General features: G+C 44.3%; 1 protein-coding gene across 2 annotated transcripts in view; it reads right to left on the reverse strand.

Annotated features, from left to right (window-relative positions):
* The window catches only part of LOC142665017 (uncharacterized), a 46,107-nt gene that overhangs the window by 15,876 nt on the left and 15,926 nt on the right, over positions 1-14,305 (reverse strand). For both annotated transcript variants that reach the window (XM_075844663.1, XM_075844589.1), the window contains exons 5-6: positions 7,723-7,820; positions 7,439-7,556 (exon numbers count right to left, since the gene is read on the reverse strand). In XM_075844663.1, the coding sequence (XP_075700778.1) occupies positions 7,439-7,556; positions 7,723-7,820 (216 nt within the window). The remainder of the gene's footprint in view (positions 1-7,438; positions 7,557-7,722; positions 7,821-14,305) is intronic.

Raw genomic sequence — 14,305 nt, forward strand, 5'->3', positions numbered from 1 at the left:
TTGTCTCCTAATTATGGTGTGGATTGAGCACTGAAAATTAACAAAAAAATTACAATACAAGGCTATATTCAGACGAATGTGTGTAAAATCAGCTGTGAATAACTGATTTGCACCCATGCGGGACCCGTTTTCACAGATCCCTCATAGACTTGAGTCTATTGAGGGATCCGTGAAAATGCACAAAAATAGGACATGTCCTATTTTTTTTTTTACAGGCCCTTCACACGGTCCGTTAGAGCAACGACTATGTGAATAACCCCATAGAAATACATGCAGCCATGTGACAGCCATTAAAAAAAAAGTCCTTCACACAGACGATTAACACATTAGTCTGAATAAGCCCTAATTCATGTGAATGGGGTTGGTCAAAACCCCATGCACGTGCAGCAGAAAAAAAATCTACATGCAATTTAGGACGTGCTGCCGATTTATAACCCCTTAACGCAATATCACCTAACTGTATATGATAAGGGTTAGGTATGTATGGGAAGTATAGAGCGAGCTCACTTGCCGAGCTCGCCCCATACACAGTGGATGACGACTGTTACGCAGCCGACACCTCACTGCAACGGGCAGAATCAAGCCATCGCGCCCCCCCTCCCCCAGCGGCACGATCGGCTGTTAACGGCTGTTATAGCAGCCTGGGGGCCTGATGAAAGCCCCCAGGTCTGCCATCTTTGTACTCATTTGAAGCTTTGCCTCCGGCAGGGCTTCAGAGGAGACGGTCAGAATCACGATATACTGCAATACATTAGTACTACTTAAAAAAAAAAAAAAAAGTAAAAAACAGTTTCTTTTTTTTGGAACATAAAAAAAAACAACTTTAAGTATTAAAAAAATACAAAAAAGTTAACATAACTGTAAGTCCGAACTATTACAATATATCGTTGTTTAACCCGCTCGGTGAATGCCGTTAAAAAATAAACCTACAAAACACGCAAATTGCTGTTTTTTGGTCACCTTAGCACTCCAAAAAAAATGAAAAAAAAAAAAAAAAAAAAAAAGTGAACAAAAAGTCGCATATACCCCAAAATCGTATCAGTGAAAACTACAGCACGCCCCGAAAAACTAAAGCCCTCGCATTGGGGCACAATTTTATTTTTTTAAAAAGTGGTAAAACATAAAACAAAACATATAAATTTGGTATCGCCGTAATTGTATCAACCTGAAGGTGAATATGTATTTTTTACCGCCTGATGGATGCCGTAAAAAATAAAAAACCCCCCAAAAATTGCGTAATCGCTGTTTTTTGCCTATTTCCCCCCACAAATAATATTTTTTCAACTTTCCAGTAAATTATGCAGTACAACAAATGGTGCCATGAAAAACTACAACTTGTCCCACAAACAACCAAGCCCTCATGTGGCTATATAGACGGAAAAAAATAAAATAAAAATATAGCTTTTGGAGGGTGGGGTGGAAAAAACAAAAGTGAAAATACGAAAAATGGAAGGGTAACAGCTGCATGCCTATTATGTTGCAGAATTGGAACGAATTTCATCCTTTACAATGTAAAGGGTTAATTTGCTGTGAATCCCTAGCAAATTCTGTAACGCACACATTGAGGAACTTGGTGCACAAAATCCGCATCAAAACCGCAGGTAATTCCGCAGGTAAAATCTGCACTTAAGGCCTTATTTACACGAACATGTTTAACGTCCGTAATACGTGCATGAAAATCACGCGCGTCGCACGGACCTATGTTAGTCAATGGGGCCGTTAAGACATTCCTTGATTCTCACGCAGCGTGTGTCCACTGCGTAAAACTCACGACATGTCCTATACTTGGGCGTTTTTCGCACATCACGCACCCATTGAATGAAGTCAATGGGTGCGTGAAAATCACGCGCAGCACCCGGAAGCACTTCCATGTGTCACGCGTGATTCGCGCAAAAGTAGATCAAGAAATGAAGGGAAAAAAATAAAACCACTTCCTTCATTTCTTTTGCTAAACATCCAAACCGCGTGTCATAAGAATGACCGCTGCGCGATTTTCACGCATATAACACTTATGGCACACGGAACTGCAATGCGCAAAAAAACGCATCTTTTTTTGCGCACGCAAAACGCACACGTTCGTGTGAATAAGGCCTAACAGTGCATTTTTTTAAACGTTTTTAGGTGTGGTTTTTACATTTTGATGCATTTTTTTTTTTTAAACTAGTCAGAAACAATTCGCAAGCGGAAATGCAAGATAAATTGACATGTAGCATATTTTCAAATACGCACCGCAGGTCAATTTTTGTGCAGAAAATGCGACATGTAGATGAGATTTCTTGATCCCATTTACTTTGCTGGTACTGTATTACACTGCGGATTTGAAGCACAAAAATACCCACGACAAATTTGCACGTAAAAAGTATCGTGTGCATTTGGCCTAACAGAGTTTTTTTTTTAACTCACCCGAAGACCCCGTTCACACATGTTATATTTGATACGGAATCCGATGACATGCCGATGATTCTGCATCCCATGCATATGAAGTTTCCGCAACCCAGTTCACATGCTACGAACAATTTTCCACAAGTATTTTTGTCCGCACCATGAAAAGAAATCCATCACAGCAATAAGTAGCATGCTACTTATCTAGGGATCAGAAACTTTGAATGACAATGGCACTTAGGCCTTGTTAATACAGTTTTTTGAAGTCAGAAAAATCTGCCTCGAAATTACTTCAGGCTTTCTCTGCCTCCCATTGATGTCAATAGGACGTCAGAGACGGAAATGCCCGAAGAAAGGGCACGTCGCTTCTTTGTCCCGCCAGCGTTTTTTTTCCGCTCGCAGGAGAAAAAAAACACCTTCACCTCTCGTTGACATCAAGGAGGCGATTTCGGCTGTTTTTTGCCGCAGTTTCAGACGCAAAAAAAACTCTGTGTGAACAGGGCCTTATTCTCGTGCGGATCTGCTATACGCTTGTGGCATATCTGTGTCAGAAATCAAAAGGGAAACCCCAGATTTTTGCTATTGAAAAACACATTGAACTTTAATGGCAACGTAAGAACGGAGCATTAGTGCTCCTTACATCCTCACATGCGCTTCCCCCTCCCTTAAGGCTCCCTTCACATCGTGTTGTTGCCCTAAGTTTATCGTGTACGTCGGGAAATCTACAGTAAACTATAAACAAACGATAATTCATAGGTCTCCATTACGTCCTTTTAGCGTACGTCAGGCTGGTAGATGTCGGTATACCTTATTTTTGAAGGATCGAATAGTGTAGTAGACTTTGCTATTCCATACTGAGAGATTCCACAAAAAAACGTATACCGCTCCTGACATTAGTATGTGGACAGTGATGTCAGGATCTTCCAAAAGCCGGAGTGCCAGGGCAGAGCATCACAAGTGCTCTACCCATGGACGTCAGGGTATTCTCCAGGGCCGGAATCCCCTGGGCCATTCCCCGGGTGACGTATCCCACTGTATGCCATACAGTTGGGATACATTTTGGCTAAATAGATCAAAATCCAGGGCATTAACCGGTCACTGCCTGCTCCATTGTTTCGTTCACTGTAATTGACATCAGCACCAAAATTATTTAATGTGTATAAGGTACAAACGTGAGTGCTACACTTTCCGTTGCCCACCCACGGTAATAGAGGGGGGCCCAGACATCTTGGCTGTATCGGGCCTAGAAATTCCTGATGGCAGCCCTGTGGACAATGACATCAGGGGCAACTCCTGAACGGAATCCCCGTCCACAGCGTTGCCGACGCTGTCTCCTGGGATTCCACTCCAGGAGAAGTCCTTGATGTCACAGTCGCTTCTCCTGGAGTGGAATCCCTGGCAACGCTGTGGACGGGGATTCCGCTTGAGTTGTCCCTGATGTCATGGTCCATATATGGACAGAGACATCAAGCACTTTGTCTAAGAGTGGAATCCCCGGCCTTCAGGGAGCTACAGTGGCACTACCTACATGGTGGTGTCTGGCACTACCAACTAGGGAGATGTGCGGCACTACCTACAAGGGAGATGTGCGGCACTACCTACAAGGGGGTTGTGCGGCACTACCTACAAGGGGGTTGTGTGGCACCATCTACATGGGGCTGTGTGGCACCATCTACAGGGGGAATCTGTGAGTGGCGGGATGATGGTCATTTTACTGTGAGTGGGGGGCTAATGGTCATTTTACTGTGAGCGGCGGGCTGATAGTCTTCAAGTGGTTTCCACCTCTGACCTCCAAATTAATAGGAGGCAGAAAATACCTGCGGCGCTAGTTTGGAGTGCTTTTTTGCCTGCATCTTTTGCATTTGCTTCAACGGCTTAAAAAAGAGCACAAAAAAAAGTTAAATAACGCTGTACTGAAGGAATTTTGAGACAGACTTTTGCCTTCCAAAAAACGCTGTGTGAACATACCCTACGAGTGTGGTGCTTGTTTTTAGCCGTTTTCGGTCTTTCGCAAAATAATTTTTGGTAGGGGCGCCCTGAGGAAATTTTATTTTTCCTGTGCTGTCTCGAGCCAGAAAAGGTTGTTAAACTCCGTACTAGGCTACAGGATCACACTGGCATACGCAAGGATCCCGTCGTGGAGCAGCTCAGTTCGCCGTGGGAACGGGGCCTAGGTGAGTACAATTTTTGTTTTTGTTTGGGGGCACTGTCTACAAGGGGGAGGTGGAGGCTGTATGGCACGGTCTACAAGGAGGAGGTGGGGGACTATAGCACTGTCTACAGGGAGGCTGTATGGAACAATCTAGAGGGGGAGACTATCTACAAGGGGGGGGGGATGGCAGCCAGAAGAGGAGGGCATTACTAAGCGAACATTATACTGCGTAGGGGCACTACAGGAGGGATAATACGGTGTGTGGAACAATTAGAGGACAAAATACTGTGTCCTAGAAGGGGTTGTAATATAGTTTATTATTAAATATTATTACTATACTGTATAAGGGGCACTAAACGGGCATTATACTGTGTGGGGGAACTTTATACGGCATTATACCTTTTTATGGGGCAGTTTTCTTTATGATGGAGTGGGGTGCCGAAAGATAATTTCACACGGGGTGCCATCTATCCTAAGGCCAGCCGTGCCTGTAGGTTGCTTTGCTTTCATTCTTCTGTCCAGTTCATCCCAAACAAGCTCAATGGACTTTAAGTCTGGAGACTGTGCAGGCCATTCCTATCGGCTTCTTCTTGGCTTCTTAGGTAGTTCTGACATAACATAGACCTCTGGAGGTGGAAGAGGGGTCTGCAGGGAAGTGGTTCCCGCAAATCGAAGTACAGTTCAATCGCGGTGAGAACGTAGGCTCAGAAGCTGAGCCCACGCCATTAACAACGGGCGTCAGCTCTATATATCATAGCTGACACCTTGCCCTAATAGCCAGGACCGGAGCTAGGCTCCGATCCGGCCGATTAACCCCTAGATGCCACAGACAATAGCAACCGCGTCATCTAGGGGGTTTTTAGCCTGATCGGCACCCCCTCGACGCGATCACTCGGGTGCAGATCAATGGTATGGCAACCTGAGGCCTAACAACGGCCCCCTGGTCTGCCAAGTCCGGAAGGCCTGTTGGGACCCACCATCGGCAAGTCCTAATTGGTTTGCTGACAGTGTCACAATGACAGCTGTAATGCTTTGCACTGCATAGGTACCGTAAGCGATCAGTGTTGCAGACCTTCCAGTCCCCTAGTGGGACAAAAAAACAAATAAAAGTTAAAAAAAATACAAAATTGCCTTTTTTCCCCAATTCAGTATATCAACTGATAAATTAACAGCACTGGCACCGGATATATCAGCTGCTCTTTCTTCTGTTGTATATACAGAGCTAAAGAACCCATTTAGTAACTCTGCCTTCTCTTGATCCCCTGTGACCAACTCCCCATTACAACACTATCTAGGGGTCCTACATGTTCAGACCTTGGCTTTTTAGCATTTATATACTTGAAGAATTTTTTGGGATTTGTTTTACTATCATTGGCCACCTGCCTTTCATTTTGCATTTTTGCTAATTTTATTATCTTTTTACAGATTTTATTACGCTCTTTATATTTTACAAAGGCTGCAGATGTACCCTAAGATTTGTATTTTTTAAATGCCCTTTTTTTGTCATGTATTGCCCCTTTCACAGAAGGTGTAAGCCATGTGGGATTTAATTTTAGTCCTTTATACTGGTTACCTATAGGAATAAATTTTGCACTATAATTACCCAAAGTAGATTTGAAAATCTCCATTTAAAATTTGTCCCATTATTTGACATTTGTTCTTCCCAGTCTATATCCTGAATTGCAGCCCTCATCCTGGGGAAATTGGCTCTTAAAATTAAATGTTTTTGCCCTCCCAGCCTGCGTTTTTTTTTTACAGTATAGGTAAAATGTAACTATATTGTGATCACTGTTACCAAGGTTTTCCCGAACATGGACATTCCCAACAAGATCTGCATTATTAGAAATGACCAGATCCAACAGAGCTTCACCTCTAGTCGGGTCTTCCACAAACTGGCCCATAAAATTTTCCTACAACAGGTTGAGGAAATGTCTCCCCTTTGCAGTTGAAGCCGAACCATGACACCAATTAATATCCCGGAAATTAAAATCTCCCATTATCACTACAGTGCCCGCCTGTGCAGCCCGCTCCATCTGTTTATATAGCTGACCTTCCATCTCCTCAGTTATATTGGGGGGGTCTATAGATTACACCAAAAGTAATTTTTTCAGTGTTTACCTCCCTTTCTAGTTCCACCTACAAGGTTTCAACCTTGTAGCTTTTGTGGCAGAATCGCGATTACGCTGCAAAAAAACCGAATAAAAAAAACCTCCTCATACTTAACCTGACATTCAGCAGGCTGGCCTCCTGGTATGACGTTTCATCCCATGTGACCATTGCAGCCAATGATAGCGGCCACATGGGATAAAACTTCATCCTAGGAGGCCGGCCTAGATGACGTCCGGGGGCCGGCATCCTGGGATCACGTTTTATCCCATGTGAACACTGCTGCTGCCAATCATAGGCTGCAGCGGACTTCTGTGATAAAACATCATCCCAGGAGGGCAGCATGCCAGTAGACCGGCTAATGCCGCAGTTTTCCGTTTTCCATTTGGTGCGGTTTTTCACCCGGAATTCCCTGTGGCCACCAGGGCGGATACGCTCTGTACCTTTATGCAGTCTATCCGCCCAGTGTGAACTTATAGTGTCAAGACTGGAAGTGTCAAAGCGAGCCCCTATAAGCATTGATTGTGGTGTTTAAGTGGTTAAACTAAGTTTTTTCAGATCCCAGCTGTTCGTGCAGCTGTGAATAGTAGCTGGTGCCCCAAAAAAACGTATACGGAGCCTAGAGCATGACCGGATTCATAGAACACCTTGTAGAGAACTTCTTTGTGCAGTCACAGCTCCCTCAGGTCCTGCACTATGTATAACACATTGTCTGAAGTGTTACTGTAATGTAGAACCAAGGAGGAACCTCACCTTAAGAAACCTCCCAAATCACTTTCTAAATTTATTATTACATACCTGTGTTAACACCTCCTGGAATTTCCTCCTCTACTTCACTCTTACACGGTTGATCGCCCCTCACCCACTCTTCCTCTTCCTCTTCATCCTCCACTTTAATATTAGTCAGATCTTCCCCCTGATTTCACATATGTAACAATTCAGTACAATACAGCAGATAGTGCGAAGAATCTAACAGATCAACGTAAGAAACCACCAAAATCTATGACCACATCTATGCCCGCAGGACCAAAAATTTCAACACCCCCCTTTATAGATCTGGTATAGGGTTCAGCTTCATCTACCTGATGATTCCATGGGATATTGTGATTTTCCTCTGGACAGTCCTTGGAATACAGAGGACTGGGACATCTCTCCGGTGGATTTCTCCTGCTGGATCCATCTGTAGGAAACACAGTGACTGAATACATGACTACTGTATACCTGTCTATATATGAGACACTACTCTCTTCACCTTCAAGTCTAGGTTACTTTATCAGAGCCAAAGTTACAATATTGTGCTCCTCACCCCGTGCCACGGTCCTAGTGCCGCAGTCGTAATAGGGCCTACCAGAGTGAATGTTGGGACACAGACAGATCCCTGCTCCATCATAGTATTCAATTGCATCCGCATCCTAAGGATACGGATACAACCAGAAAAATACTCAGTGCATTGCCCTGGCATGTGCTGGAATAATACCCCTGCTTGTTATGAAATTCTAACTTTCAAGTGCGAGAACCCACAGTGATGAGAAACAATTACTCCAAGTTTTCTCTCCACAAGGGATGGGAAATCACTAAAGTGTCAGCGAAAGCTCTAAGTTTATATAACACCAAGTTATGGCAAATGAAGAAAAAAAAAAAAAAAAAGGAAAATATATGGATTACATTTACTGGTAACAGAATTTGGTGGGACCATGACAGCACTACGATACGACCCACACTGTCCTCCTCAATATGTACAATGATCAGACATGACATTAAAACCACTGACATGAAGTGAATAACATTGATGATCTTGTGACAATGGCGCCTGACCAGGGGTGATAGATATTAGTCTGCAAGTGAACAGTCAGTTCTTGAAGTGTTGGAAACATGGACAAGTGTAAAGATTCAAGTGACTTAGTCAAGAGCTAAATTGTGATGGGTCAGAGCGTCTCAAAAATAGCCGGTCTGGTGTGGTGTTTCTGGTATACAGTGGTTTGTACCTCCCAAAAGTACTCCAGAGGAAGGACAACCGGTAAACTGGCGACAGGGTTACTGATGTGTTTGGAGAGTGAAGGTTAGTCCGTCTGGTCAGACAGAAGAGCTACTGTAGCACAAATTGCTGAAAAAGCTACTGCTGGCTATGAAAGGTGTCAGAACAAGCAGAGCATCGCAGCTTACGGAGTATGCAGCCGTATACTGGTCAGAGTGCCAGAGTGTGGATAGCTGGGTGCGTGTGCGTCGCTTACCTGGGGAAGAGATGGCACCATAATGAACTATGGGAAGAAGACAAGCCGGCGGAGGCAGTGTGATGCTCTGGGCAACGTTCTGCCAGGAAACCTTTTTTTTGGCATTTATGAAGACGTTACTATCACACATACCACCTACCTAAACATTGTTGCAGACTAAGTACACCCCTTCATGGCAGCGGTATTCCCTAATGGCAGTGCCCTCTTTAACCCCTGGCTGCTAGAGCCCAGTTTTGCCCTTCATCACAGAGCCTTATTTTTCTAATCTGACATGTGTCACTTTATGTGGTAACTAGCAATAAAGATCATTGTCTGAAAAAATAGGAGATCTAGAAAAGTCTGGCACCTGTATGCAATCACTGTCCCCTGGTTATGCCATCACTCTCCCCTATATGTGACCATTCTCCCCTGTATGCCATCACTGTCCCCTATATGCCACCACTCTGTCCCCTGATTATGCCTTCAATGTCCCCTGGGTATGCCATCCCTGTCTCCTAGGTATTCCATCACTGCCACTGTATGCCATTGCTGTCCCTGGGTATACCACCACTCTGTTGCCTGCATGCCATCACGAACCCGTGTGTCACTCTACCCCCTGTATGCCACCACTGTCCCCTGGGTATGCCATCACTGTCCCAGTCTGTCAACACTCTACCCCCTGTATGCCAATTGTACAAGAAATACAATCGGCTCTAGAAAACTCTTGTTGGTCAATTCTTTCATTTTGTAGGATGATAATCCTCCCAGGGCAGGAGACGTGGACCCTTTCCGCGTGTTGCTTCGTAGTTATTTATTTTAATGAATTTTTTTTTGCTCCCCCCATATATATTTATACTGACTGTATCCACACACTGCCCTCCAGGTAGCGATAAACCTCCCTACTCAATACCAGTCTAATGGCACAACGTAACCCGCTCTACGCCCACGCTTGGTTTTCACGCCTTTGAATAGTTTCTTCAGGTTGTTCCTGCGGTCTGTCTCTGGGTGGTCTTTGTGCCTTTCGATTGTGGAGACGTGCCCTTCTTTCGGGGCTCATGTTTTGTGCTTCTACAATATTCACATTACACGTGCGTTGAGATTCAGCTCCAAATTGTTGTGGTGACATTTCATTATGATGATCAGACAAACACTGAAGCTCAGCATTTCTTTCCCATGCAGTCCGTTGTTGTCACCTTGCTCTGTTATAATTGACCTTTGGCATTCGGTTACTATGGTTACATGACATCCATGGGCTGACTGAATAGGAATAACGCTGGAATTATCCACTTGTATTACGTTGCTGTCTATCTCTAGGTGTCGTGGTCATGCCCAAAGCAACCAATCAGAGCTCATTTTTTCTTTAATTAAACTGCTGTGGTAAAATGAAAGCTGTGCTGTGATTGGTTGTTATGGGCAACAAATAGTTTTTGTTTTAGACATTTTGGATAAATGTGCTCACTAAAACAACACATTTAATAGGAGAACCGGTGTGCAGCATTTTCACGAACTAAACCAACAACACCCTCAGGCAGAGGTTAAAATATACTTCTAAACTTTCCCTCTTTTTTTTATTACCAATTACCTATTTTAAAAAAAAAACAAAAAAAAAACATTGCCTCCAAAGTCATATTGAAATTAGCTGAGAAGTGTCACCCGCTGCCCGTTCTCTGAGAAGAGCCACACGCTACCCGTTCTCTGAGGAGAAGAGCCACACACTGCCCGTTCTCTGCGGAGTCAGACTGAGAGGCTGGAGGGGGGGGGGGGGTCACTTCAAATCTTCATAGTTTGGAATGGGATCTGTATCTACAGCTCGCATCCACAACTATGTTTTTAACTGCCTGTATCTCTGGTTTTATAGCACCTAGCACTGTGATGCTCCAGAGCTAAGATTTATCTTTAAAACGACACCACAACCATGGTTCTATAGAGCCAAAGATAGTGCCCCTAGAGGCTGAATTGACCCCTCTAGCCTCTCTGCCAGACTCCTTCTCCAATAACAGGCAGTGTGGGACTCCTCCTCCTCCTCGGGTAACAGGCAGTGTGGGACTCCTCCTCCTCCTCGGGTAACAGGCAGTGTGGGACTCCTCCTCCTCCTCGGGTAACAGGCAGTGTGGGACTCCTCCTCCTCCTCGGGTAACAGGCAGTGTGGGACTCCTCCTCCTCCTCGGGTAACAGGCAGTGTGGGACACTTCTCAGCGAATTTCCAAATTACTTTGGAGACTATTTTTGTTTATATAGGTAAACAGACAATTATTATTAACATAAAAGAGGCAAAGATAAGAATGATATTTCATACCATACCTGGGGGTCCTTTGGGTCTAGTGGTGAAATTGCTGGTGACTGGTTCCCCATAGAATAGTCCATGCAGCGAGATGAGAGTCCGGCTTCAGCAGTTAGGCCGTGACAAAGCCTCAGTAGGAACAATAGACCCCAAATGTGGGTATTCACACGGCTAATTTTTTAATGAAAAAAATGGAACGTGCCCTATTTTGGGCCGTTCTCTCGGCCGCACGGCTCCCGTAGAAGTCTATGGGGCCGAGTAAAGTACAGCTGCCACTTAGAAAGCATGGCCGTCACTCGGATCACATCCGCCACTCGCTCGCTCTTTTCTCCTCCTCATAGTGCGTGGTGAATGTGAGGAGATTTTTTTGCTCCCTGTAGAAGCGGAATCCCTAATCCCCGGCCACAGCGTTGCCGAAGCTGTGGCCAGGTATTCCGCTTTAGAAGTCCGACTTCACTGTCCATATATGGACAGTGACGTCAGGAACATCTCCTGTAGCGGAATCCTCAGCCACAGCAGCCGGTGATTCTGCTCCAGGAGAAGTTCCTGAATTCCCTGTCCATATATTCCACTTCAGGAGTAGGGGACCGCTTCAGGAGAAGTGCATCACTTCACCGTCCATATATGGACAGCGAAGTCTGGGACTTCTCCTGGAGCGGTCCCCTAGTGACACTATCAACAGGAAGGGGGGATGCCATCTACAGGGGGGTGCCATCTACGGGGGATGTGTGGTACTACCTACAGGGGGGCTGTGGCATTATCTAGAGGGCAGTGTGTGGCAAAAAAACTAAATTGATAAATTAAAATTAATCCGTTTTTAAAACACACACGGAAAAAAAACTGATGCAAAATGGGTCAAAATCGGCCGTTAAAAACGGAAACACGGCCCGGAACGGATGCAAAATGGACGTTTTTAAATCGGCCGACACTCGGACCCTGTCGTGTGAACAAAGCCGTACAGTTAGCACTATGTATGTCTGCTTCAACCTACCACTGATTGGCTGAAGTGGTTACACCATGTGACCGCTGCAGCCAATCAGAGAAGAAGTGAGTTGTTGGCAACAGGGCTTGCCGTTTATATATTGGTATGATAACTTTGGAATGCTTAAACTTATCCAAGCGATTGTTTACTTGTGACACATTGGACTTTATGTTAGCCAATACATTTATTGTTTTGAAAAACATGAATTTTTTGTAATTTGAATGTATCTGCTTGTAAGACATTTAGTTATATCACACAAAATATTTACTACTTAACATTTGCCATAGGTCTAGTTTATGTCTGTATGATTTTTTGAACTTTACAAGGCTTATAAGTTTAGCAGCAATTTCTCACATTTTCCAAAACCTATTTTTTAGAGACCAGTTCAGTTCTGAAGTGGCTTTGAGGGCTCTATATGTCAGAAACCCCCATAAATAACCCCATTTTAAAAAACGTCACAAAAAGCATTTTGGAAGATACTTGACCCTTTAGGCCAGGTGTCAGCAACCTTTGGCACTCCAGCTTTTGTTGCTCACAATTCCCAACATGTCCAGACAGCCTTTGCCTGGAATAATTAAGTCTTTGGATGTTAGGGCATGCTGAGAGTTGTAGTTTCACAGTAGTTTGAGAGTCAAAAGTTCCTGATTCCTGCTCACAGGGATGAAAGCAAAGTTAAAGTAATACTTGAACATTTATTTTATTATTTTTTTTGCAAATATTTAATCCTTTTTCTCTTTCAGAAGTAACTCAAATATTTATGACCTTGCTTGTGCAGTTTTTAGAAATATCCCATATGTGGCCCTAGTGTGCTACTTGACAAACACAGGCCCCAGAAATGAGGAGAAACTTTGTGGATTTTGAGGCCTCCTTTTTATTAGGATGTTTTTCAGGCCCCAATATACATTTGCAGAGGCCTTAATAAGGCTCTGTCACCACATTATAAGTGCCCTATCTCCTACATAAGGAGATCGGCGCTGTAATGTAGGTGACAGATCATTTTTCTAAATAAAAAGCACTGAAATTTTTACCATTTTATAAACGATTTTTAGCTTTATGCTAATGAGTTTCTTAATGCCCAAGTGGGCGTGTTTTTACTTTAGACCAAGTGGGCGTTGTACAGAGGAGTGTATGACGCTGACCAATCAGCGTCATACACTTCTCTCCTTTCATTTACACTGCACTAGCGATATAGCTATATTGCTATGTGCAGCCACATAAACACACTATAACATTACTGCAGTGTCCTGATAATGAATATACATTACCTCCAGCCAGGACGTCATGTGTATTCAGCATCCCGACATGTCTGAATCTTTTCTGTGAGATTTCCAGCAAGGCAAACATAATCTCGCGAGATTACGATGTAAACGAGATTACGTTTGCCTTGCTGGAAATCTCACAGAAAAGATCCAGACGGGTCAGGATTCTGAATACACATCACGTCCTGGTTGGAGGTAATGTATATTCATTATCAGGACACTGCAGTAATGTTAGGCCCCATGCACACGACCGTATTAACTCCCGTAATTACGGGCCCATGGACTTTTATTGGCCACGGGTACCTCCCCGTATGCTTACGGGAAGGTGCCCGTGCAGTTGAAAAATATAGCACATGTCCTATTTCAGGCCGTAATTACGGCACGGGCAGGCCCATAGAAGTCTATGGGGCTCCCGTAATTACGGGAGAGTTGCTAGGCGACGTCAGTAAATAGTCACTGTCCAGGGTGCTGAAAGAGTTAAACGATCGGCAGTAACTCTTTCAGCACCATGGACAGTGGCTACCAATCACAATATAGATAAAGCTGTAAAAAAAATAAAAGGACGTTCATACTTAACCAGAACTCCCTGCTTCTTCCTCCAGTCCGGCCTCCTGGGATGACGTTACAGCCCATGTGACCGCTGCAGCCAATCACTGGCGGCAGCGGTCACATGGCCTGCCGCGTCATCCAGGGAGGTCGAGCTGGATGTCAAGAGAGGGACGCGTCACCAAGACAACGGCCGGGTAAGTATGAATTTCTTTTACTTTTATTATGGAAAGGGCTGTCCCTTCTCTCTATCCTGCACTGATAGAGAGAAGGGCTGCCGATTGGTGCAGTGCAATTTTTCAGCCAAAAACGTGCCCGTAAATACTGGTGCAATACGGGTCGAATACGTGTGACCAAGGACCCGTATTTACAGGAGGACAAAAATTT

Source organism: Rhinoderma darwinii, chromosome 1, assembly GCF_050947455.1.
Source record: "Rhinoderma darwinii isolate aRhiDar2 chromosome 1, aRhiDar2.hap1, whole genome shotgun sequence".
In the NCBI taxonomy this organism is placed as follows: Eukaryota; Metazoa; Chordata; class Amphibia; order Anura; family Rhinodermatidae; genus Rhinoderma; species Rhinoderma darwinii.